The following is a 27,986-nucleotide window of genomic DNA, read 5'->3' as shown; positions in this document are numbered from 1 at the left end:
ATATATATATATATTGCGGGAAGTTGCCACCACTGTTCTCTCATCAATCTGGTCACTCTATGTCATTCAAAACAGAACTTGTTGGTCTCACAATACGTATGAATCACTAGCTGTTTGTGGCAATGCCTTATTAGGAAGTACTGTTTAACCCAACCTGACCATGAAGGGTTTATCTATCGGGCACCGTGCTATCGACGAAGGTAAGGCTTTGGGAATCCGGTCAACCATTATTGTGGACACGGCCCAATCTGCTAATCTAAGCAGTAGGAACGTTGAGTAAGACCTTTCTATAGCCCATGATTGGTTTTTCCTTTTTTTCGGGCTCATTAAGTCGGCTTTATCCTCAAATTCCTATCAACCGTATGTTGACCTCGAATAGGACGCAGTTCGAGAAATGCATTCACTCGAACACCAATTTGGTTTTGACTGGACACCCACCCGAATGCCAGCAAAATCTCTCTTTTATGAGCACCGACAGGGGCAAAAACGGTCCCGGCTGCTTTCTGCAACCTTACTGTAGTATGCTACCTTTAAATGATGTATTGCGGTAACCCGAATATCGTACAAGCTGAAGCATGAGATGGCCTTTGCACAGCACACTCCGTTGGAGAATATTATACACGAGAGAATCATCTGGTGTTCCGTCAAGTCCCCCGTGAAAACCAAATCCGTCGACAGATTTTCAGCAACCTTGTGAGTAGTACGTTACAACGATATACATGTATCGCGATATGTCGAACATCGTAGCGACTGAAACATGAGGCGGCCTGGTGCAGCACATTCAGTTGCCTGAGAACATCACAAACGAGAGATTCAGCCAGGTTCCAGGTGAGTCTCTAGAAAAACCAAATTAGCTTGCAAATGAGTGTACATTTGCTAATCCTGCCACTTCAGTTTCTTACCTGAGTTGACTCAGTGCCCCTACACTCAGGAAGCCGGAGTGGTGAATAAATCTGCTGAGGTCCAAGCACACAACAATCCTGTACTTCAGAGTGTCTTTTCCCGCGGATCGCTTTTTTCACGGCTGCCATTTCAGAACCCATTGATCACTGTTCTAAAAGAACTTCCGGACAATTACAACAGCTCACCACCGTTTCCTCCCTTTTTGCTACTCATGATGTAGGCGCAGTTCTGTTCTTTCAGAACACTGCTAACAAACCATTTCTGACAGAAATCTATGTAGTCTTTAGGAAGTAATGGTTGAGCCGTGTCAAAATTTCTCTGCAGAAGACACTTTACCTTGCGAACATGGTTGTTGTAATCTGAGTCCTGGAAACCCTTTTTCAGTCATATTTCCATAGTCCTAAAATCTGCTTTGTACTGACGTTTCGATCATGTCTTCCCGAGATAAAAGTTTAACTGCTAACTGAAGGATCACGAGACAGATCCCGCCTGTGTTTGGATTATCAACCTCATATGAGAAAAGGACTTCAAGAGGATAAATTTTGCTTTCAAATGTGCTCCCTGGTACTGCGGGCTTTTGTTGGAGAGATCGTTTGATGGAGTTGGTAATTACACCACTAAGTTCAACGTTTGATGGTTTTATTATCAGAAATAAATATTTTTAAAGTCTAGAAAACCGGTGTCTCGTCAGAACTGCCACCTCCGACAATACCCACTAGAATTCCTGAACAAACGGTTGCAGTCTCATGAGGAACTTAATTTCATAAAACTATGGGCTGATTACATGCGTTTCATCTAAGCTAGGTCATTGGTGCTTCATGACGGCTTCTGGAATAGGTCCGGAATCCATTTGGTCAGTATTTATTCCTCAGCCCGAAACAGGTCCGTGTACAACAGGATATTACGCTACCAGAACGGGCAAAATTTCCATCGTTTGTATTTAATTACACTGGTAGGAACCTGTTCATTCATTTGAAAATCAAACACATACGCGGTCTTTGCTAGTGTGGCACTGAGGTTTACACTCGGTCACTCGGTCTAAACTATGTCACACCGATCCTCTGAGCTCCCGTTAGCAAGAGATTCGGTAATCGCTTGATCATCCGAATTCACTTGCAGTATTTTCCAACAATGGAGTCATAAACTCACTTCCGGAAAATTAACGGGCTACAGCTTCATCAGTCGTAGAAAGACCAGAATTCCTCCATATTTTCCCATTTAGTTCACCGTTGGACCTATTGATATTGGCGGCATTTTAAACATCCGACCAACCTAGAGACTTTATGCGAACTTCTCCATTTTTCTTGCGACGGAAATTTTTGGTAAGCTTACTCGTGAGACCATCATCCGCTTACAAAAATACAACACATTTTTCCACTTTGATGAAGACCCCCCTTAAGTTCATCTCTATGTGTACAACGTATTTTCGTGTATGCCAGTCACAGCGTACCGGTTAATTGCCCATCCGAGATACAAGTTCCTGTATAAAGCGGTGCTTATTTCCCTACCACAAACTAAAAAAGAGTAGTGAAGTTGATCGTATCGGGAAGACGAATCTGCTATGCGACGAGGAACCGAGTGCAGCCTCAAGGTTACATTAGACGGAGAGTTGTTAAAATTGCCATAGGTAGGCAGGGAGTTAAATGCTCTTAGTTCATCGATTTCGTAATGTGTTTTGAGGAGCGTAAATAAGTACAGATATAAACCACTTTTTGCTGCCTTCATTCTTGGGGGGTCCGAACCTAGAAATGATGAGAATAGTGTCTGAGTTAGTTTGTCAACTTTGCTGTTTTTTTTCGAATACTAGTAGTTTCTCATTCGACTGTTTTTGATTGCTGTGCTGTTTCCACACAATGTCTTCATCACTCGATTTTCATGTGTTCCTACATCTGTGCACTCACCTCGTTCGACATATAATTAGGTCATATCACCTGTGATCTGTTCCGGTCACATGGGCCCGAACTGACTTCTAGGAAGAAACCGAAACCACAGAATGGCCAGCTGAGCTGGTAGCATAGCGCACCTCAAGTGCATCTGCAGCGTGTTCTAACCACCGGATCATGTTGGGTGTTGTAATTCGATGCGGTGCTTCAGAAAGCAGACCAACGCATGCCGAAAGGACATCAATTCAAATGTGATTAGGACTATTCAACTTCATAATCCGAATGTTTTGCACAGAACGTGTTGAATTAAGCAAGTGTTATCAATTCGTTTAGAAATTTGGCGCTACATCACAGAATCCCATCATCAGGATGCCACTAAGTGCAAAATGATAGAACATCAAAAACTCTGGCCAATAAAGCCATGTCGTGAAGCCAACTCAAGGACACAAACGTTAATTTGCACTATCTTGAACAACGACATATCTCCGCAGAAGTCGTTCGGAAAGAAATGCTTCCGAAAATTCACCAAAATAATTCAGTTCCAGTTTTGTGGGGCCATAACTTCCCTGATATGATGCTACTGTCAAGGTGATTGTGAATTCTGGTTAGTCCGTTACCTGTTTTGTATTTTTAAGGTTCACCACTTAGGCTAGTTTCCCCAATTTCATCATTCTTACTCACTACATGCGCATCAAGTTCTACGCATTTGTGAAAATGCACTTGTGAACTAGGCTGATCTTACCAGAAGACGCAGCTGAATCTGCGGTGACTCTTTTTATTACGGTAGGCTTTAACTGGATGTGATGCTCAAAGGTTTCCCCGTATTTTCTGAACGATATTCAGAACTTGGCAGCTGAAAACCAAAAAACCGCCCATTAGTAGGTCTCCTAACCCCATCCAAAGGCATGGTTCATCATAATTCTCAGGTCATTTAGTGACAAGTAAACAGTTAAGATTCACGGTGCATGTAAAAGTTTTACTGGTGGCCCCCATCCTCCAAATGGTTGCTAGCTAACACAAGCATGGTCTGTACACTATGGCCACAACTAGTCATCTCTAGCACCGTTGTAAGTCCAAGAATCCTCAAGGCAAGGTTAGCACAATAAATTTTGGGTGAGAACGATTAATCTTAGTCACCGTTGTATCGTTAACGCGCCGGGAGCGATAAGGAAGAACGCAACATGGATCCTTTTTGTTTACTAGGATACGATACGTAATAGTGCCTCATGAGGTCGATAACCACGATGTTATTGATAGAAAAAACACAAGGGTAATCAACTCAGCTAGTCAGGAGGACTGCAGGATATGAAACCAGTCCCACCCGTAAATGGTAAGCTACTAGAATGAAAATAGTAATTCCTTCAGTTAAGACAATTTCCTTTTAGGTCAATAAATCTCAGATCAACAAAGTTCTGGTTGAGGAAGCCTGTTGAAAATTGAGGCTTAGTAGGAAGAAAGTGGGCGGGATGTGAGACTGAATACGAAAAACTAACTAAAGTGACCTAAGATTATTCATCTGACGCAGCTGTGCAGATGAATGCGGCATGTTTGAGGCGCTAAATTCGATGCACTAGCTACACTCAATGACAGCTGATGGTAAGATTTAATTCCGTCAACCATGAGATGGAGCGGATGATATGTGTATCTTCCGATGGAACAGGTGTTTCGATTCATTCAGATGGATCTTCTATCTGGTGATATGCACAAAACGGACAAAGTCCAAAGTTTTTTGGTGACGATACGAAAATCTTGCGTCAGTGATCGGAGCAAGTCATCGAAGGAGTGCCCAATAAAGCTATCGGAATGTATGAAGAACTGAATTTTAATGACGTACTTTTCGCCAAACACACGGCGAATACAATGCAGGCTGTACATCACCTATTCGAAATTTAATTGCATACTCAGTAAATCACTCGCTTATTTCCTTCTGACTTGTTAGATCAAGTAAGCCTTGGATAGTCTGAATAACTGTCACTGGGAGTTTAACGTATATTCCAACAAGAAAGGACGCTCCCTGCAAAGGATCATCTAGGCCTCCCGATAGATGTCCGTTGGTGAGAGGGTTTTATAAAGTCGCTGACAATGTCCGTTGTTACGCCATCATATCTTGGTCAAACGATGGTTAGAAAAATCCTCCACTTGCTTTCACATCTTATTTTATTCCTCCGGATTTAATTGTGCATCAGAGCTCTACCTGCAGCATAAAACTTGTCTGCATGGGAAACACTCATAGTTTACTCTCTATGTTCAGGTGTGCACCATCAACTGAACTGATCCGTTTCGGACCAACCACTCATTCATACCACAAATGTTCAGTCCCGAAGAGGTCAGCGCGACAGAGTCTGGGATTCTGAGTTTAGTGTTATACAAGCCAGATAAGAAAACTGGCAGTGGCTTGTAAGCTACGTTTGGAGATAATTTAAGGGCTCAATATCGACTCGGTGTGAATTGTGGATTGAAATTTCGCTTTCCCTATATAAAATATGATGAGAACTGGTGACTTTAAGCAAGATCAAAACGAACACGCAGTCGCGGATGGCTGAAGTGAAATTCCTGTTCAACCTAGTGAGTAACTCAGGAAATCTGCTGCGAAGCAGCCACGCTATGTTGGTATCGGAAGGCACGCGCAGAAGAAAAAGTGACTGAATACCTAGTTCAAAACAATGTTCGTAGCTTCCCAAGTTTACGTGCATTTTCCCTCCGGCTGTCTAAGAATGGATCGTAAATAATATTCTAAAAAATGTTCAGAGTTCAAGGAAAGCAAAATGTCCCTTTTGCTTTGGTGGCCTCCTGCAAAGGGCTGTTCTGATTATGGTTATCTTCAATGCATTTTACAAGGACAACCCTTGAGCACATTGGCCATCAGGCAGTACAATGCGTTGATGAAAGAAGCCTCGTGCGTGTTATCGCACTGAGAGGTTTCGGATGCCCCAAATCATGTCATGTATCGAAGGAGATATCAGTATTGAAATTCACCTTTTAAAAAAACGCCTGAAAAATGAGTCGTTTGTACCTGTGACCACTATACATGAACTAATTATGTCAACCCATGATGCGAAAAAGTGGTCCGCATTAAGCGAAAGTGCTCCCAGTGAAATACAAAACTTTTAAAGGGTAAACTGTCTGCTCGACTGTTCAGTCTTTAGCCAAGTAAACTATTCATAGAACCACTTACTCCAGCTTTCGAACATGGCACTCCTTCACGTCACTTGCTTAAAACCGGTGTATCAAATAAGTCTAACAGGAACTCGATCCCTCCTCCACCACCACTTCTTCATCATAGCTTCTGATAAGTCACTATAAATTACATCCACCGCTCAAACAAAAGCTATCTCAACACCACCCAATTCACACCCGGCGTTTTTTCGGGACCGCAGCAACTGCTCCTCCCACCTTATCCAGGTCCTAAACAATAGCAATTTTTCTCACACTTCTGCTATCTCTGGGACGAACTTGAGGCTTCAACAAGCTCACATTTATCTACAGGGGAGATTTGGAAGTCTCAGTCAGGATTTTCGTTCTGCGAGTGAAGTCAGTCTGCACAAGTGAAGCTAAAAGCACGGTACAGTTGTCTCACTCTTATCGGGAATCATCATCAGTGCGAACTTCACGTATATCCAGGGGGATTCGAAAACAAAATTCGAAGACTTGATCGGCTGGCCAGTCAATGCACTAGGTCTTGTGTGACCCTTTCCATTGCATTGAAAGCGTTCTGCTGGCACCTGGAGTTCACTGTAGCAGTTTCATTAACCGTTCTAAATTTCCTCCAACACCTATGGACGTAATACACTATTCATTAGATTGCAGAAAGTCTTCGACAGCCCACGACCGGTTTCGCCCTTCTTGAAACTCATCAGGTAGGCGCAGTCTCCCAGTTTCCGTCACCCTTACGTCCTACTTGAACCCAAATTGCACGAAATTAGCAAAATACAGTCATTTTCAAGCAAATTCGGTTTTGCGAGAGCTCACATGAATCCGGGCTGAATCTCTCGTTTGTGATGCTCCTAAGTAACTGAATGTGCTGCACCTCATGTGCCGCCTCATGTTCCAGTTGGTACGATATTCAATATATCGCGATATATGTATAGACGTATTACACTAGAAACCTCATAGACCAGAGATTCAGCTGTGTTCTAGATGAGTCCCTCGCAAAACCAAATTTGTTTCCTCCATCACCGCTTTAGTAAGATGCTAGGTGTAGCCCTCTTCTTACATTGAAGTTGACCTAGCATCCAGCTGCCACCACACTCTTTGTGGCTTGCTTTCACCTTGTGGTCGTTTAATTTGGTTAGCACCGTCGTCAAGTCGAACGAAGTGAGCGAGAAAACCGTCAGTGTCGTGGTGTTTTGATACACCCGTGGTTCTCGCTTATCACAAAGCTGGATTCTACTTGACTGCCGCTATTAGGTTGTGACGCAACGTGACTGAACCGGATGTTCGGGCAGTCAAGTTTAACAGAACGGTATCAATGAGTGAATTTAGGGTGGAGTAATTCTGCCACGTTCCCTTTACGTTCTTGAATGCGGTAACAGGAATGGGTTGTCGAAGAACGTTCAACAACCTAATGAACATTGTGTTTCGTTAATTAAGCCCAATGTGATATTCCAAACGCCGTGCAAATTGACGTATGAGGCAGTCTTTGTGAGACATATTCAGTCAAAGAATATTAAACATGAGAGATACAGCTGATATTCAGTTTAGTCTTACGCGTCTAAATGAGGGCATTTCGATGGTTGTACACAATTCGGTGTTCAAGTAGAACATAGGGAAGTTGTACCTACTTGACGATGAGAAGGAGGACTATCATGGACTCTCGACAAGTTATCAGCAACCCTATGTGTTACGTGTTGTTTGAAGGAAAGGCGGATTTCACGTGGTTACTACTCCCGGGACAGTCGTTAAAAAATTTGTGGTATCACTTTCTTTGGAGCTGTTGCGCCATGTTCTGTTACGCTAGTCAGGTGTTTCCAACTGAGTGGATATCTACGGGAAAATCAACCAATTCATCTGAGGACCCGGGTCAGTAGAACTGGGTTAACAAAAACACAGCTGAGCTGTCGTTAAACAAGTAACCGGTGAGAATAGATACTCTTGTCGTTCAACTCAAAATTAAGGGTTTGTCCCATGGTTTGGTGCATTGCATACATGCCACAGCACCACTCCTTTGTACCACCAATTCACTTACCAGGGTTATTGATTAGCGCCAGGACCGCGCCCGGGGGGAAACCTGCAGTTAGAATATCTTGCCTGGAACTCGCCACTTATCATGCGAAGCAGTGTCGTTGTTTGACGACCTTCGAAAATAATGGTTCCAGCTGGTTGCCTCTAAGAATAAGCTCCGGCAGACATAACTGAAATTTGCGTTCTTGTTGGTATCTGGCGTTCTGTCCATCAAACCCGTGATAAAGTTTGTGTCCGGGAAAAGACACTTTTCTTTTGAGGAGTGGCTCCTAGATTTATTCAAGAACAGATTGTGGGAAAACGACAGAACCCAACGAGTATAGTAAAGTGACAAATGGAGCAAAATGTAGTTGTGCACGAACCACCAGGTGACGAAGTGCGACTATGCGGTAGTTGGTAGCGATGAACCAATAAGAATTGACTTTCAGTCAGCTAAAGTAAAACTGGATGCAGTTAAAAAGAGTTCTACCATTTAAAGTCCAAGTGGATCCACTACGAATTTAATTGCCTTAAACCACGTTCACTTTCTTTTCCGTTTTCCTCCTTAAAGCAGACATTTTTTACCCTTAGGAAGGCCCGTTAACTAGTCGTTTATCACCAACATCGGTAACCTATGAAAACGTGTGGTAAAGCCCTTGCTCTGCTTCATTAGGATATTGCGTTTCTGGTTGTCACACACCGGATATAGAGGAAACTATGATTATCTAGGGTCCCAAGAAACACCTTCACGAGTCCTCGGAATTATTAGCACAGTAGTCCAACATGAACCATGTTGTTGATGATGTGAGGAGAGTTGCTGATTTTCAATAGAGATTTCGTCCTGTCAGTGAAGCCAATCTACGCTGAAAAGCCCAGACACACTACACATCTGTTTTTCTCTCTTGTGAGAAATCATCAACAGTGCGTCTCTCACGAAACCCAGTGTTACCAAACCGCGATTTTCCAGGCTTATAGTGAAAATCACTGAAGATCTTCACATTATCAACATTCAATAACTAGTTCCTAGGAAGAATGATTTCACAAAACGAGAAACTTCCTTCGGACAGGTCGTTGAGGAGCCAGTCAATACGTGACAGCGTGATGTGGTTTCCGTGATCGGAGGACGAGCGGTAATTAGTTCCGCCTAAGCGAAAGCTAACCACACTACTGATCAGCCATTGTGGAATGACGGTTAAGTGATCACCCACGGACGGAATGGCACGGGTTTATGAGATGTGCACCGCTGATGACTCCCAACAGATGTATAGTACTTCTCGTTTTTTCAGCATAGATTTGCTTCACTGACAGGGCAAAATTTCTACCGAAAATAAGTCGTTTTTATTTTACTTATCCGTAGTTTTTCCAGCACAGCATCCCTGGGAAAACAGTCGGACCGTAACCAAGAAATTATTAAGAAGTAACGTGAGCCAATAACATAGAAAGTTAGAGACTAATAGTCCACCCAAAGTCGAAACATTACTTTGGTTTTCTTTAGATAACCAAACCATTATAAAAACCTGACCCGAAAACGGGAGATTACCTATAATCCGAGTAGATGTATTATTAATCATCATTATCAGTAGTACCACTAGCAAGTGACCTATTCAGTCAGATAGGGTTCTTTGATTACCCCAATCAAAGTTCAGCTGTCCTTGTTGCCATGGTTTGTAAAGGGCAGGATTTCCCTCGATAAATACCTTGAATCACATGACTCGTGTGATGCGATTCTTGCTGCACGTGACCAGATATCATCATGTCCCTGGACGAGTTAATCCTATATCAACAGTAGCCAAGCGCGTTTGTTTGTAACCATTTTTCGAAGGGCCGGTGTACGTGTGAAAGGCAGATGTGACATGGGCTTACACTATACAGAGCAATATTGTGCCAAAAGACATTGAAAGTGCTTATTGCGCCGAGTGACAATCTCATGTCACATTTAACAGACGCTTTGCCCCGGGGTCAACTTAGATTCCGTGTAATTTTACTTTCCAGCTCCGCTTATAGGGACAAAGTGGATACCACGTAACTGATTAACGTGTGTTATAAGACGCAGAGTTGCATCAGTACAAGGACAAAGGAAACTAAATAAACGGTAGTAGGTTTCATTGGGAACTAACTGCTCAAAAGATTACGGAAAACTCACCTGCCGCCCAAGGTTAGTTGGAGCTCAGCAGGTAGGCGAGCTGCCCAGGTTTATGTCACCTTTATGCTTTACTTGAACATAAAATGCACGCAGTTATCTGAGCACATTCATTTGCAAATTTAAGTGCACTGACGTAAAACTCAAGTCTCTTTTCCGTCTGGCCTAATGATTTGGTCTGTTACAGAAATGGAATCTCATAACATTAAGCATCCTCCATCGTGGCTCCGGTTGGACCTCAGCTACCGTAAATTCTCCTTTATCTTCAAAAATCCTGGGTGATACTTTTTTCGCATCCTATTGTAGCATCAGGGAATATTGCTTGCTCTCATTAATGATTTCGTAAGATGCGTATGCGGAGTGTTAACGAAAATAATTACTGTCAGTTGATGCTTCACCGGCGGAAAATTTTGAGCAGCTGGTTCTCACACACAGTTTAGGAGCTTCTGTGTATTCGGGCTACTTACTATCCCGTTATTTATGGGTCTTAGCAACTTTCAAAGCAAACCGTGACTCCATCTACACCCCATTCATTAAAATCCTCTGTAGAGTTCTCATTGAAATGTGTATCTTGCGGATGCCATCATCTTTGTAGGTATCGAGAGAATTTGCTGATCATCTTTTACTTGATTGAAACGAATCCATATATTGTCCAAATCTAGAGCATGACTCATGAGGAATGACTTCTTACGACGGTGAAGACCACACTTGTGGCATCAATGGTTGCATCCGCAGACATTATGAATGTTGAGTACAATTGAGGAACCATTACCGACTGGATCAGGTAAACATCTTTCAGGGCACTTCGCACTCTCTCAGGGCACAAAATGACCCGGTCAAATCAAATCATAAATTCTGCGAACGGCAGTTACACTTTTTGGAAATTTGAGTGTAAAACTTTGGACGACAACAGAGAGTGTCAGTGAAGTAGTGCAATATACCATACGTAATATACCACTCGAAACTGGGAACACTCCAGAAAATGGGCGGAATCGGGATAGCAAACTTCGCGAGTTATACCGTAACCTCCCTAAAGCTCGTCTGCAATGTGTTACACAGTGTGTTTTAGACAAGTTCAAATTCTGGCACGAATATGCTGCAACCAAACTTCAAGTACTTTGTAATACAGAAGCAGTTGTACGATTTTCCTGCCAGAAGGAAAAGTTTCCAACAAAGTGACATTCCTAATTGCTCAAATCTGTTACCAAAATGACCCCCTCCCATTGATTCGTGACTATTTTCCGGATCGAGGACTAAGCACATTTCTCCTTTCTTCTCAATTTGACTTCATACTTTAAATACTGTGCCACAAAAAAGACAAATCTGGAATCGCTCCAAGCCGTTCACCAGAATTTTATCTGACGACTCAGCCGCTTGATTATGACTCATTTAAACACCCATAAAACCGTCAGAATATTGCGGAGCTTTGGCTTTGATTTGGTATTGAGGTACGTGAATGGAAGTCTCGCATACCGATCAAAACAACTAATTGTTGTGCTCAAGTTATGATTTTCGTTTTGTATGGCCTATTAATAGTAACGGATTCCTTACAAAACTCTTCTGACAGGCACTGCCGCTCCTGCATAGTTTGTTCATCGTTGTATGTTGAAGTGGGATAGTTCAATTTTCTCGTGGTTCCAAAGCAAATCTTCATGTTGCTCGAGGATCGGCGAAACAGGCACTGAAACGCACACATATTCCCCGTTGGATAACTAGGCTCTGAGAGCTCAGAGTCACAAATGAATTGGTCCCAGTGTAAGAAGCACGTGCTTCAGATCATCAGTACACAACGTTTTGACTTGCTTTTTCAAAGACCTCATCAGTTTACTCAGGAACTATTCCTTCGTTAGTAACAGCTAAGCTTTGTTTCGTCGGCCTTTATTAAGGCTGGAATATTTGAAAGGAATCATACAAGAAAAGAACTCTTGTAAAGCTTAAGAAGTTGTTAGATTATTGCCACGCCACCTGAGTTGCATTGGCCCGTGGGAAGAATAGGCTGCATTCTTTTCCAACTGGTTTGTTTGCTAGTTCGCTAAAGTTTCTTGTAGCGTATGGTGGCCTGAGTTACGATCATCTAGTCGCTATTTCACTAGCTTTCATGCCCCACCAAATAAAAACACCCGTCCATCAGTAATGCTCAACCCACAATTTAGTCTGCTCTTCGTTCCAAAACTAAGCAGACAGTGTTTATAAAGAAACTTTTCTTAAAATGTATGTCAAAATATCAAGCCGAAAGTTCTAAACATATGACAATAAACATAACTAGTTCCCAACTTTTGAAGTTGTCACCGAGCTGCAAAATCTTCCAAAGTAATGGGTTTATATCTACAAAGTATACATCTCTTGGTTAGGTAGTGCAATACACTGCGACATACTCAGCCTCCGAATTCGTGTTTTCATCAGGCGTATAAAAACTAGAACCATACTGTTCAGTTCTCACAGCCTTCGTGATTAGTAGTAGCAACGTTAGTTTGGACTTTATTAATTCGGAATTGTAAAATGTGGATGTTAACCGCCTAGAATCTATGACATTCTACCATTTATTTACATAGACGCTTGAGCAAAACATCAAAACAGCTAGACCTCCAAGTAGGCACATTCCACTGAAGACTCATTTGAGTCCACTTTACCTGTGTTCATATCTAAGTGTTTGACACCATAAAATATAGCTCATTTTCATCTCGGCCGTCTGCAGCTGGCTGTTAGCCGCTCGACTGAATCCTGTCTCTTCTGCGTGAAGTGGGGGTGTGAATGTTCCCTCCGGTCCAATCGGGCAATCGCTATTTCACACCCTGCGCCGCGATGGGCGTTACAGCCAGTTTAATCCGCGAAGCTGATTGGTTAGTGGATTAATATTAGCGACTTAACAGCGACTTAGCACTGGTGCTTTTGCCACATTTGGATTGATAGCCTGCAACATAGCAGCCTTTAACCTGTATAGCACAACCAACAAATACCACTAAAGTGAATGGAACGCTTGAACAACGCCTCTCATGGTGAGTTTGGGTTCATTCTGCTTGTTTATTGCGCCGTATTGTAACTGTTTCTGGACGACAGACCAACCAAATTTTGTATGATTTCATACAATGCACGTATGTGGTAGAGTTCTCATTGAACGTCCTTAGTAAGAAGAAAATTTTCACTTCGAGGACATCCAGACTGTCATGACAGTGTCGTTGCAATTCCTGTTTAAACTGGGTATACTCCGTTGATTGGTACAACCCAAAGGAGGACAGAAACTTCTTGGGAAGATTCCACGTCTGCTGCTTAGGGTGAAGACTTCTCACTGGCCTTGACATAGACTTTTAGAAAAGTCCATATTGAGAGCTTGTGAATTGTGGTAGAAGGTTGCAAGGAGGCTTGAACACGGCACTTTGTCTCAGCTACGCTAAATTACACCGAGTGCTTCGGTGGTTATGGGACATAACCAACGCACCAGATTTCTAATTGCGTTTATTTAATTCCGATTTTTATTATAATCCTAACTTTACCAGTGAGGAAAAAGGGGCACTAAAACAAAATTCTGACAGGGCATCACATATGCAGATAAAGGCTACCAAGTGACAAACTTAAAGCCACCAGGCTTCTATATTAGGCAATCGAATAGCATATTGGATCCAACAGCAGAAAAGAAAACTATGGTTACTAGTTAGTGGAAGATCAAAATTCTCCATAATCTTCATAATCATAATCATCCTATTATCAGTAGTTCAAGACAGTTTACCATATTTCGGAAGTAGAGCAAACCAATGTTTTACTTCACTCATACTCAAGATCCCATGAGATGTGTTTCTTGTGCGGTTACAGGTCTTTACTCCACCAATTCTTGACGCATCGTTTTGTACGCAAGGCACACCTCACAGCACCTCAAAAACAGGGGTGGCTGTATTCATTCGCTAGCAGAACATAGCTGTTTCTCCTCTAAGGTTAAGTGCAGATTTTTAAGGAGGGAATTCCGTGCTGAACATGCAAAGGAAGCTGAGAAGTTGTCAAAGTTGCTTTTATCTCTAAATTACTATTCGGATATTGCTTTCTTATAAAGGAGGATGCCATACTGCTGTCCAGTATCTGCTGTGTGGATGTTCTCATCAGGAAAGGTGGGCTGAAGACAGGTGCCACAGATATTGCAGAGCTGTATCCGTCTATTGTCAACTACTACATTATATTGAGAGCCGATATCAGTTTCTAGCCGGTTATTTACACTGCGGATCACTGGGTTTGAACACATCTCATTAAACCAAAATACCAAGTGAAAGGCATCAATTTTGAGAGATCCATTCTTCAAGTCAGATTAGTAATCTGCTCAATCTAAGTGGTACGCATTATACTCCGTTTTACAGGCACCACGGAATCTTTTATGTGCTCTGGACCGATGAACTTATCTACTGTGAGTGACAGCTTATCGCTCGAGAATGAAATTGTGCATGAACTTGGGAGAACCACGTCAACGCCACGTCCTCCATTGGTTCGACTGAGATGTCAGATCAACAGCAGTGAACGGTTACCTTGTTCACGCATGCCACTGGCATCCAAGCAGTCTATCTGTTCCCATAAGTCCAGTGTTGAACACCCCAAATTCATCAACTACAGCCATCTATCCAATCTAGAACGCGACCACGCGCCTAGTGATACCATCTTTTCCAGTAGTCCACCACCGACCACTTCCTTTTCACCGCCCTTTGAATTTTCCGTTCATTCTGGTGTCCAACAGAATGAAACTGTGGGACCTATTAGCCCAGTCGCCCTGGACCTACGAATCCACAGAAATCCTAAGGAATTATCGCCTGAAAAAGAGTCAAATAGCCTACATGGCTCCGCAGAACATGGCATCAAGTCGGTACCCTTTAACATTCAGAACATCCTTGGAAATCATGTGCTTCCAGACGCAAACGACGAACTGCTAAACTTCAATCAGCCGATGGATATCAAAGGACCGTGTTCTAGTCGGACCGAAGCCATTTTCATGGCTATATCCTCACTTATCCACATTCTGGGCCAACGTAAAACGGGAATTTCGCCAATGGAGAATCATCCTGATGAAACGTTACAGTTGTCCTCAAACACGACAATTTACAGTGGTCGGCAGTCACTTATGAGACAGTGGCTACTTGAACAGCAGTGGCCTAGGCGAGCTTGCCAGCTCAATTCAGATAGCTGGGGAGTTGATCCCTCTGAGGATACGCAAATGACGGCCGATGAGTGCGCCTCCCACGGGTATTCAGAACTAAACACATCAGTAAAACATACTTTAACATCACGTCAGCAAACCTCAGATCACATGACCAAGATGTTTACACCAAATCCTGACACCACAGCCAATTCCGTCGATGAAGAAACGATCGGAAAAGGTCCAGTAATCCTTTATCACCCAGAACCAGCTGACAGTAAGAGTCGAATTCGAGTGAGTACTCTAGTAGTTTCTATTATTCTGCCGCACGTTGTCTCCAAAGGGATGCAATCTTAGTGCGCATTTTATTGTCGTCTTCGCGTTGTTGAAACACGGTAATAAGTATAGATGAATATCTGTGGTAAGCAACATGCTCCATTTGCTTTCTTCTGGCATGGATTATTAACACGCTAACATAAGTGGGGAATATACGAGAGATGAGCCCAATACAGATAGTAATAATAATTTATCGCTAATGTTATAGTTTACTGATTGTGGATCCTCCGAAATGAGAACGGGAAGTTTAGTTTCTGACGTACAGTCAAAAGTGTGCTAGGTGTTTTCACTAGTTTTAGAGTGAACAGAAGTTTCCAGAGTTTGTCGTCTCCTTTGATGTTTAGGAATGACCCCATTCGGTTTCTCACGGATGGCTTTTTCCAATATTGTGCTGCAAACTGCTATACTGTTCTGGGATATTTTTTGAAATATCGTGTGAGGTGAGTAAGACTATGTTACAGATGTAGTCAGTATTTAAAAAAACGTCAGTTTGTACGAAATTTTTGAGGAATGAGTCCGTGTCTAGCAACTTTACCAGCAGCTCATATATAGACAGATGGTGGCCTACTTTCATACTATTGCGGCTCAACCGATCGCACGCCCTGGTGCTGCACATGAGTAAGCGTCCCGACAGTAGTGTAAGCACATACTGAAATGGAATACAGATTCCTCCGGAACCCGTTTTCCTTACACGATTCAACGTCTTTCGTATGTAAGCACTTATATTCTGGATAACTTAATGACACCGATTTTGTGACCACGATTCCCAGTCACAATGACAGAGCCATACTTAGATAGTTCCAACTAATTTTTCCGAAGCCGACTTTTAAATTCAGGCCTAATTCTGAAACACCATCGCAAGTGCACAAGGCTTATCTCACGCGTTCACCCGCGTTAACTGTTTTCGCTATTCTAGGAAATGATCGAGACGAATGATCCCCGATTAAAATATGTTAACGACGGAGCCGCTATCCGAAACCCGTTTGCAATGGACAGGAAAGTGCAACTGGCCTACCTTACCTCTCTTTTGTGTGAGTTATCCCTATGTTATCGTTATAATCTCATGACGTTTCGCCCGACTTAGATACTTCCATTAAAACTCACAACTAGCCTATGGTTCTGGCGGGTTTTGGATTATGAAATCAGGGCAGTAAGCTGATGTGTTACACAATCTCTTTTGTGGATAACGTTACCGGAAAGACTGAACCTCCTGAACCAACGACGCTACATAAGCAGTTTTTCATATGCAGCCTTAGTTACTCTCAGTGACTGCTTCAAATTCCAATGGTGGTGAGTTTTATCACGTGGGCGTGATAGGGATGTGAAAAGTGGTTTGAGCGCATCGCACACTCCTGGGATCCGAGTGGGGCGTAGCTGTGAATGACTTATACCCACCGGTAATGTGCGAGACTACAGAAACTCGCACCACTGTTGCCGAGGAAGATTGGTTGTCGAAAACCATCTATCTGGATTAGGGAGGACATGTACGACGGCTAGACGCATGTTTCCTCAATCGGTCCGGATAAAGTAAGTGCACTTTGGATAACTGAAAATGATTGACCGTTTTCAAGAGTATACATTTGTACCAAACCTGAAATTGTTGGAGTCTGACGAATTTAAACACTGAATCACTATAGCTGACCATAAACAACGATATACTATTGATTTTTGCGCCAGCTTCATTTTCATCGGTCTGTTCCGCAGCACCAGTCTAAAATATAACCATCACCGTAGGTTCTGATCCAAAAATATCGTTATTAACATCGTACATTCCACAAATTAGGGAAGCTAACTGCTTTACATGGAAAGTATGGACCGAACGCCGAACGCCGGAACATGTATTAAAGGAAGCTTCGTATTTGCAGCTAAATATTTACTATGTATATGTATACATATATATACTCCTAATTACTTCGCCATTCAGCGGGACCAGTCGAGCCGGCCCGAATTTCTCATGTTTATATATCCAAACTAGTGGTTCGGAAGTACGTCATTATGTGCTTTCTATTCCTCGCTCATCCGCTTGAGAATTGGATCCTATGATATCCTATGCGACTAACGAGGAAAAGTGACGTCTCGAGTTCTTCACGTGCTACAGGTACTAACGGAGTCAAGCTGACTCTGGTATGTAACAGGTTACCAGCTAAGTTCGGTGTTCATTTTCAGGCCTTGCATTCTATAGCGCACGGTCTTAACCAACTAAATGAATTTCTACTTATGGGACGTTACCCTTTATTCCCACTCATGTCACGACATGAAAAACCGAATAACCAACATCAATTTGCTGGGCTGGAGGTAGGCAGTGTCGGTGAGTTACTGGTTGTGAATTGGTACGCGTCACGAAGGGTGAAGGGTTGTAAACTTAGGAGACTGACAACTGTCATCGTGAGCTATAAATAAGTAACCGGAGGCTGATGCATTGCAACCAGTACGGAATTCTAATAGGTGCATGATTTCCCCCTAAGCATTTTGAGTGAATACTTCCCCAGTTCTACGTGCATATCACTCCGAGAGCTGCTCCTGAAGTACTTCAAGGTCGGCGAGTCCTTGAAAACAGTGCTCTTAAAAGTCACGAAGGTGTTTCTAGTATGCGCTCAATAAGTATTTGGTAATGTGTCAAGTTGCATATTTTACACAACGAGCTCAAATTATTCAATATTTTCTTTCAGGTGTGCGAACTGAAAACGGCGAGTATGTATGCAAGGGCTGCGGAAGGACCACTTTGCGTCTGCGACCGATGCAACAACATTTGCTGTCACACAGTGCTAGCAAATTCAATCTGTGCGTACGATGCCTCAAGGGGTTCAATGATAAGTATGATATGAAGCGACACACTCGCAAACATACAAGTAAGTTTCAAAACACAGGTTATCACGTTTGTGCGGTAATCAGCTCTCGTCTCCTAAATAGCCTGCTTTAGTCACAGTTCAGTGTCATCTTCTCCGGAATACTTTTTAAAAGTTCTTCCTCAAAAACCGGTAGATTGTTGCCTCTCCAAAGGCCAATATGATAATAACCTCTTAGTTGCACTGTACATTCTGTGAGACAATTAACACGACAGAAAAGTTTTCTATGAAGTCATGAGGAAAAGAACGGGTGAATATGAGACGCGTGAGTTCTAATAGCCAAAAACGATTAATGTAATGGTTGTCAGGTGATGAATCGAGCTCCCTGCAGATAGCTTACGCGCCAAACGTGTCACTCCTTCCTTCCACATTTGTCAGTACAAGAGGGCAGCGTGAAAAAGTACCATCGGGTTGTTTATGTAGCCACTCACGATTTTAGTGGAACCTTCGAGGCAGTGTACTTGATACCACCATATAGGTGTGCGTTCTTCTCAGTCGTGACGCTCAAACCGAAGGGTTCATACTCGGTATAATTCCTCTGTTTTGTCTACAAGCCAAGCTTATTCTCTGACCAACGATGAACATGGGTTTCTATTTTTCAGTGGTCAGACCATATGTGTGTCCGGAATGTGGTCGATCCTTCAGTCAGCGCTGTTCTTTGGAAGGCCACAGACGAAAAATCCACAAGGTGCAACTGAATTTTTCACGGAATCAACGAAGAGAGGTAGTTCGAGTGTGTGAAGCCTGTGGATTCGCTTGCACCAGTAGCGCAGAAATGCTTCAGCACACTTTGAACTTTCACCCCAACAGTTCCAGCATACCTCGCCTAAAACGACAACTTGCTCGACAGGTTGAATGCAACAAGCGCCCATCACAATCATACTCTGGTGTGCCACAGCAAAGTCACGGCAAACAGGAGAGTTCCGAGCTTTCGTTATATCAACCTGAATCCACACTACCGAACCAAATGAACATGTCACCGGAGATTTCCTTTGAAGATTCTTTTGAATCCGAGAATCCCGACGGCCTGGAAGAAGACTCCATTGAGAACTCGTGTTCAACCAATACCACAGCATTCAATCCGGTGATGCTCTAGATACAACGAATTCAGATCTTTATGACTCATATTATCAGCAGTTCACGGACCATCGTATCATTGACCTAAGTTGGCTGTGTTGCGTTTTATGCTACCCATGTATTTTACGAACAGTGAAGCTGCTAACGCAGCTAAAATGAACAAGGCAATTTATTTATTTATAACAGATAGCTTGTTTATTTTCTCACTCTGGGAATCAAATATAAATGTAGCAAAAAGCTGGGTTCCTGGCATTTTTCCAGTCATCTGAAGTGCCTCGTTTCTCATCGTAATACTGTTCCGAGAGAACAAAGATATGTGTGCCTGTCGTCTTCAGACAGGAGCTCCAAGAGCTCAAAATGTAACTTAGCATACCATCTTGGCACTAATTCATTAAGATAATGGTCTAATTTTCTTCGGAATGATTCTTCCTTATTGACCAACTGAATTTGACAGAATTTCAGCCGTTCAGGGACACCAAAAGGGAGGTGTTCTTTGAAAATTAGTCATTGGCCAGAACATCCTGAGGGAAGTAAGCTCATTTTTCGCTTTCGTTCACGTGTCCGAAAAGGCAAAGGTAAGAAAGAAGCACAGCTCCGTTAGGCCAGACTTGGTTTTAAAAAATATACCTGCGCTATCCGAGATAAAACGTTTGAAGAGACGCTCAAAATTCAACTAATGATTCTATCCGGTCCACCATTTTCCCTTCTGATTGTTTGTTCCTTAATAACTTAACACCACTTCGATCAACAGTCGATTGGTTATTTTTTCAAGCTTACTATTCAAATCACATCGCACTTCAAACGTTTGGGGAGGTGAACAGGAGGAATAGCGCGACGGGCGAATGCTGGCGATGACGCAATAGCCAGGATGGTAGCAACATCCACTAATTGTCTCGGCTTAATCCACCGGAAACAGTCATGAAAGTGACTTTTAAGCTGCTGTGGTCAAAATCACTCGAGCGATCCATCTAAGCGGAATTATAAGGCTCTTGAAACCGTTCGAACCCACCCTACGGTCAACTTTCTCACCCCCATAACCCGCTGAATTTATTGCGTTCGTTACGTCCGCGGAAATGCGGCGCACCCTCTTTCCTGGGTTGAAGCTGTTGCATATGAAACACAGCGAGCGGATTAGTTATGGCCTAATCCCGGAGGGTGTTGAAAAATTGGACCCATTATTATCCTCTAGGCTGGATAAAAATCACCCGGACGCCAAAATGATTAACACCACTCCGGTCCAGTGGACACAAATGGCTGGTTAGCTAGTCATTCAACGTTACGCGAACATGACGTTGAATGTGTGAGCTATTCCCTTCACAATCAAAAGTATCGTTGAACCGCGATAGCCATGTGTTAATCACTCAATCGGTTCAGCTGCAGTCGAATTCCAAACAGTTGAGAAACCAGGCTGCACTTCGTAAATTCAACCAACTCGAATAACAATCCCACCCCGTTAGTGAGATACACACGTTTACAGTTTAAGTCAATGTTAGGGGGGACCTCAAATGAATTTCAGCTGGGATTCCTCCGAGTTTCCTGTTAAGAACAAATGAATTTACACACGAAAGTATTTCGCCTACTGCTTAAATTCGGTGTTTAGTTGAAACGTGGAGTTCAACAAAACTTGGAGACTGAGGCTAATTGATGAGACCCAAGTATGGGTCACAGGCTGTCGAAGAGTAGTATGCTCGGGGTAACGAGCTCTAAGACATCACAAGTGACAGATTCAGCTGGGGTCCAGGTGAGTCTCTCGTGAAACCAAATTTAATTACCTATGGGTATATTTAGCTGAAAACGATTTTGCCGTATAAGAACCTCATTGGTTTCGAAGAGTACAAGCTTTTTTTCATGAAGGAAACTACTCACAAGGTTGTTAAAAACTCCTTGGCAGCCAACGACCGGTTTCGCCCTTCTTTTGGCTCATTAGGTAGGCGCAGTCCCAGAGTGTCCGTCAACTCTATGTCCTGCTTGAACCTTAATTGGACTGATTGTGACGAATCCACTTATTTGCAAATCAATTTGGTTTTGACGGGAGACTCAGATGAATCTCTCCTTTATGATGTCCTCCAACTGAATGTGCCGCACACAGGCCGCCTCATGAATCAGTTGGCGCGATGTTCGAGATGTTGCAGTATATATACAAGGTTGTTGAACAGAACATAAGTTTGACGGACATTCGGGGACTACGCCTACCTGATGTGCCCCAAGTAGGGCGAAACCGGTCGTGGGCTGTCGAAGAATTTTCAGCAATCTTGTGAGTAGTTTCCTTTATGAAAATATATTTACGATATCTTGTATATCATGTCAACTGAAACGTGAGGCGGCCTGTGTGCAGCACATTCAGTTGCAGTATCTCATAAACGAGAGATTCAGTTGAGTCTCTCGTGAAGACCAAATTGATTTGAAAATAAGTGTTTCTCGAGTACAGACTTCTGTTCACAAGCCTGGACGGACGATCCCGGTGAAATCATTCCGTGTCCTGTCTCGAGTAGATGCTCGGTGAATTCTGACTTTCGTTTTGACTAGCTGAAACTCAAGTTATGGTGAACACCGCACAAACTCTCTTCTTCCAATACATATATCATTGCAAACGCAAACGAATTGATAAACGCGATGACTTATTCATTAAGCTGACACCTAGTTTTTGGTTGACAGCATTAGAGCTCTAGTATGTGTCCTGGAATTCAGCTAAGCACAGTGTGCCCGTTCAGGCTATTCATCCCTACTTCGCTGATAGAAACTTCCTGGAGAGACTGGAATTATCATGCCCGTGACTTTTAAGGCTAGAATTCATGTACTAGACTCATTTATTTCCATGATGCTTTCAGTACTCATCTATTCACCTACTGGTCGGATCGTTTGTAGAATGCCGCTGTTTCTGGTACTGCTAACATGTACCCAATCAGTTTGACCGTCTGCGGTTTTAAATATGATAGTAGTCTTGGGTCTTTTGCCTGAGAACTGAGACTTTCCAACTGAGTCCACTTTTCTGGCCGATAAATCTTTCCTTTTTGTTAGAAGGTTTGATACTTAGTGACGGGAATTCCAGTAGTTTTCGCAGTCTTAGACTAAAATATGTCACAAAATTTATTGTGTGACGGCCCACCTCCAAGTGTTCTGAGCCGTGATTTCTATAAATAGGAACGTCGTCTCACAGGAAACCTGGCGGAGCAGTAGCCGCGTTTTACCGTTGCGCTGTTTGTCAATAGACGACAGTCTTTCATCCGTTGGCATTACTCGCGTTCTTAGTTCGCTGTTTGCGAGTTCGAACTGCCACTTTGGTGTTGTGCAGACCTCAAACTTCTAGAATTGTTAGCTGCACTGAAAGTGCTCAGAAACTTATAGCTGTCCAATGTATAGGGGCGGTCCAATATGATAGAAGACTGATATTTTGGAGCGAAGAGCTATCATCTTCTTGCTTTCCGTCATTCTTTTACGTCAGCACTATGTCAGGCATCTAGTCGAAAGAAATGTGAGTATGCGAAAACACCTATGATCTACACATGATCTACAGTCCGAATGATGATAGCCTTATCTGACGAAAATTGATAAATTTTTGTCGGCTATTCAAATGGTGGTCGTGAATATTGCTTTAAAGTAGATTCCTATCCATCACTCGTATTTCCTCTAAGAATGTATAGCAAAGGAAAGCAATGAGTTAGACTCTTTAGAGTAACGACTATCTAGAGGGGATTCGTTCGTATTCGTCATTGAAAGCTGTTGCATACTCTCCAGCGTGTGACTCCTCTTATCAGAAGGTGTCTTTTTGAGTAGCGTAAGTGGCCACCTGTAGAGTCCCGACAAAATGGTGAGCATAAAATCCCACTTATTTTCATTACCATTTATTTTTGAAGAGCATGGTCACAAACACAAAAAGCGAATGCAAGCGATGAATGCGAAAAAGTTACAGGAGAATATGATAGAAAAGAGAGAACCGTCTCATTCGAAGTCATGCCAAGAACAGTTCCAGTCTGATGAGATGAATCTCAAAGTATGTAAAAATTTCGATATGGAAACAGGCGTCTAAAGACCAGCAACCGAAGAAAGGACAAACAATGTTGAATGCTCTTCAAGGCGCAGTGGGCGCTAGCACAGTCAAGACTCGCACATAACGACGCAATATAATAGTCATTCTGGTGAAATGCTGGTCGACTGACCTTTAGTTATTAGCTAAGATTTGCGTGTGACGTTTTCAAATACCATAACTACTTCGTTTCTGAAAAGGGCACCAGTAATTCTCAGGAGTTCACCATCCTTATTTTAAAGGGTGAACAGCGAGAGCAGTATGCGGTCGAATGACATCAAAGTATTAACACATTCCACCCCTTGGTATTAATGTGCTCATAGGTGCTCCAGGCTGAAATGTCGAGTTAAGCTGTTTACGCTGCCGCTGAAGTGTGCGAGACACAGGCTTCCATTGCTCCATCTGTGGTGCTGAACAAGACGTCTTACATCCCGACAAAAGATATAAAATTAAAAGCACACAGATACTACTACAGGATGTTAGTAACGCAAAAGCGAATAAGAACCGCCCTGTAATAAGCTGGGACTAAGTGATTTGGCATGCATTACCATGTGTCATCATCGCCTGTGGTCTACCCACTATTTGAAAACAGAAGTATATCACGTAGCTCAGTCAATACAGTATTTCTATCAGCGCTGAATTCAGTTTGTGACTTATTTCGGTTTGTATCAACGATTGATAACTACTACTCCAGGTTTCATAAAGGAAACTACTCACAAGGTTGCTGAAAACTCTTCGACAGCCCACGACCGGTTTCGCCCTACTTGGGGCTCATCAGGTAGGCGCAGTCCCTGAGTGTCCGTCAACCTTGTGATCTACTTGAACCCGGGTTTATCATCTCATCTCTTGTCTGCTTCAAGCGCGAAGGTTGCTCCTATTCTGGGACCAGATAAGGGCGATCTGATACGACTAGTAACTCACAGATTCTCATAACGACACTGTCTGTACTTCCAGAAAGTTCAGCATGCAATCAGACCAGACGGTGTCCCTCGCGTTGGCAGACAGAAAATGCAGCCTTGTCAATTTGTGTGCTCATTACCTCATAATCATGTTGAGAAATAACTGGTCTCAACTGATATACCACAATCAAAGAGTAAATGAGACCGGTCAGTACGAGGATACAGGAACAAACTAGGAGCTTCGTTCGCAAATTAAGTCATCTTGACCACCATGTATCCATCTAGCAAACCCGATGACTTTAGTCCGGAAATTTACTTGTAGGTCCTAGCAAGGCCTACCAACGAGGACACCAAGTCATCACTATAACAGTGTCCAACGCCCGCAAGAGCCGGTTGCATTAGTAATGGCCATATAGAGGAAGGTACTCTAAGCATGAACGTCCATAGACCGAGAGTGATTTCGATCAACGTATCAACTCTTACTCTGTCCTCTCACTCCTGTAAAGACATCAGCGAATCAGATCTGGAATATTTTTTGCGAAATTCAGACAGCAGGGACATTCCTCTTAACCCTAGCTGGCAATCGCGATAAATTTATGCCGTGCCTTGTACCTAATGAATAAATGGTCTTCAGATTGTACGTGAACGGACTCTTTCCTGACATGTCAAGGACACATACTGGCGGCCACCTAATGTATTGGACGGGGGTACTATTATGGAGAAGGCTTACTGCATAGGCCGCTCAAAAGAAGGGAATTTTCTGCAGGATCTAAGTACCATACAGCTCAATGCAACATCGCCTACTTACAGTTTTCTCTTGCTAACATGAAATAACGTTCTTCCAATTTCTACCGTCCCCATCGTAAAAAAAGCATCCTCTGTAAGAGAAGCGGTGCGAAATCGTGGACCATCAGAAGCTAGAAACAGAATCAGAACACGCAAGATGCGCTCTACAAAAAATCGGAAAGAAATCTGGCAGATTTTTAACACAGCAGAACGCGGTTAGAGGGAGCAACTGTCGGAAGCAGACTGCCTTTTACTAAAACGCGTTAAACCTCCTTCCATTGAATATGTCATCTACGGATAAAAGCTAGTCTGAAATCAACGTGCTACTGAGCTAGGGAAGCATCAACAGTCACAGCGCAAGTGCATGTGGGTTTCACAGACTGGATTTGGAAATGTGTAAACTAGTGGAATACACTCACTTGTATACCAATTTGGTTTTGATAGAAGACTCACTTGGAACCCAGCTGAATTCCTCGCTTGTGATGTCGGAGAGCTTTCAGCAACCTTATGAGTAGTATGCTGCGTCTACACAATGTAAACCCAATATTACATTACCGAACACCAATGTCGTTGGCACTCACAGACAACGAGAATGATCTTCCGCTTGTTGAGTTTAGTTCGACAACTGTGAACCATGTACGTATGCAGGACTGTTCGCGTCATCGCGGCTTATGGCAGCCGACAGTGTAAGTTAGGCGGAGGGGGGTACGGAAGGCATTTTCAAAAAGAACGCTGGGTCGATGATTAGGATCGAGAGAACAGAGTAAACACAACCAACACTGATTGTGACATCGCTATGTCAGTAAGTACCTCCAATCACTGATGTGGTGGGCGTCTGATAACTCAACCTCTCCAGGGACAAACGTCACGGTACCTAGAAGCATTTGATGTTTTTCAAGCTTCGTCTCCAGGTTGCAAGCTGTCCAATCTGTGGTAACCTTTACCTGAGACCCGATTCAACAAACAGGGCACGGAGGAGAATCCGATCATGTGGCATACGGAGCACATGGCCCAACTAGTGTAGTTGTTGCAGCAGAATCCACTCATCAGTCAGTTAAACAGCTGTTATAGGACTTGAAATCTTCTTATCCGATGTTCGCATGATAAGTGCACAATGCCACAAAGGCACTAATTGTCAAAGTCAAGCAATATTCTTTTGCCTTCTGTGGCCCAGGATCCACGACCTTAGAGCAACGCTAAACAGATTGTCGTGTTGTGGACCCTTGCCATTCACTCACAAGTTGATACGACATAACGGAACGGGCTTTGGCGATTCTAGCATTCACTTCGTCAGCAATGCTGCCATTCAGCATGATACAGCTGCTCGAATGTATACATCTGCCCTTTGGCCATGACGTGATGAACAGCTTTATGGAACACCCGTTCCATCTTCTAAAACAGAAACCTAAGGGTGGAAAGCGCACTCCAAAAGGTATAGCAACATCATTTGGATTGACTGGTGTATTTTGAATCTGAACCGAGCTGTTCAATATCGTCCCGATGCCTACCTCGGGAAGAAACATCATGTCAGAGGTAGAAGACAGTAGATCTCTTTGATTACGAGGTTTAAGGGGAACGCTAAAAAGCGGCCTTCATGAACACCACCTTTGGCGTTGAACGCGGGAGAATACTCTCCGCAGACTTCCACGCACCCACGACTATCGGATTGTAAGAACTTGGAAAGCGTGAGGAGACTTTTTGGTTTACAACTATAGAGACATCGCCATAAAATTGAGCGATCAACTAAGTCGAACGCTACATTTGGACATAAGGTAGCAATTACTGACGTGTGGTAGTATGCGATAAGTCGTAGAGTAAAAATGCAGTGAGTGCATCCACAACGCCGACGAAAATAAATCTGCTTGGTCTTCAGGACTCCACCCATCGCGATTGCTAGTAAGCTTGCGTGGGTTGATACCTGTGAGCAACTTAGGGTTGACGGTGACTATGCTGATACCACGATGGTTCTGACATTCAGATTTAACATCTCAGTGTCCGGATGTTCAATAACCGAATTATGAAGCTTTTCACCAGTGATCATTCTGTCGTTCCTGAAAAAATTAGCCCCTTAATTCTTAAGTGAATGTCATGAGTCACCAGCATTCCATGTGTCTGTACATCAATAGCCAATACAATATTATATGAAGCATTCGAGAAATACCTACTCAGAGAAAATAATACTCATTCATTTACGATGCTCCTGTTGGGACCCCATTTTTCATCCAGTTGATAAAAACATATCATTTGTAATTCACCAGAGGCCTGTTTGTCCCTTTTACTACATAATTTGGCAATAGTGCGTGTACTTTTTGAAAGTCCACTATAATAAGGTGCTGAGTTAAGTTTTTCATTGGGAGCTTGCTCTCCACCTTTGTACTGTTAAGCTCTAGGTTGAGGAGACTGCAGGTAAAGTCCACATGTGAACAACCGATTTTCTCATCTACGGGTTCTTCCAGGAAATGCTTCGGAATGTGGTCTGCGGAAGCGGAGTATCCCAAGGTTTCGTATAGGGTCCGGAACCGTCAAAAGATGTGAATACCCTTACACAACGCCCAACCAATCCCTCGCATACGTGAGGATTGCATTGATAACCAGACTAAGCTCAGGGTGACCTCTCGACTCACTGCGTTTGACGTTGAAGATGGCTGATTTCGAGTATTCAAGAAAAGCACCAGTGGTCCTCGGAAAGTGAGCTCGAATAAGTAATATCTTCAGGTATATTTCAGAGTAACTACGATAAAGACCCTAACTTAACGACACTTGAACAAACAGGGTGACAGATCAGAATGAACGGTAGCACCACGACTGCCGAAGTGAGGTAGGAA

General features: G+C 43.0%; 1 protein-coding gene across 1 annotated transcript; it reads left to right on the top strand.

Annotated features, from left to right (window-relative positions):
• Nucleotides 1–14,797: 14,797 nt before the first annotated feature.
• On the top strand, nt 14,798–19,471 carry T265_14453 (hypothetical protein; the record flags this gene model as incomplete). The annotated part of the gene is made up of 4 exons (XM_009173692.1): nt 14,798–15,487; nt 16,446–16,560; nt 18,199–18,378; nt 18,978–19,471. Coding segments are annotated over 4 exons (1,479 nt in total), but the record flags the coding sequence as incomplete, so codon positions are not given.
• Between the last annotated feature and the right edge of the window lie 8,515 nt (nt 19,472–27,986).

This window comes from Opisthorchis viverrini (genome assembly GCF_000715545.1).
Source record: "Opisthorchis viverrini unplaced genomic scaffold opera_v5_193, whole genome shotgun sequence".
Classification (NCBI taxonomy): domain Eukaryota; kingdom Metazoa; phylum Platyhelminthes; class Trematoda; order Opisthorchiida; family Opisthorchiidae; genus Opisthorchis; species Opisthorchis viverrini.
The sequence above is the reverse complement of the archived record's forward strand: the minus strand, read 5'-3'. Positions and strand labels throughout refer to the sequence as shown.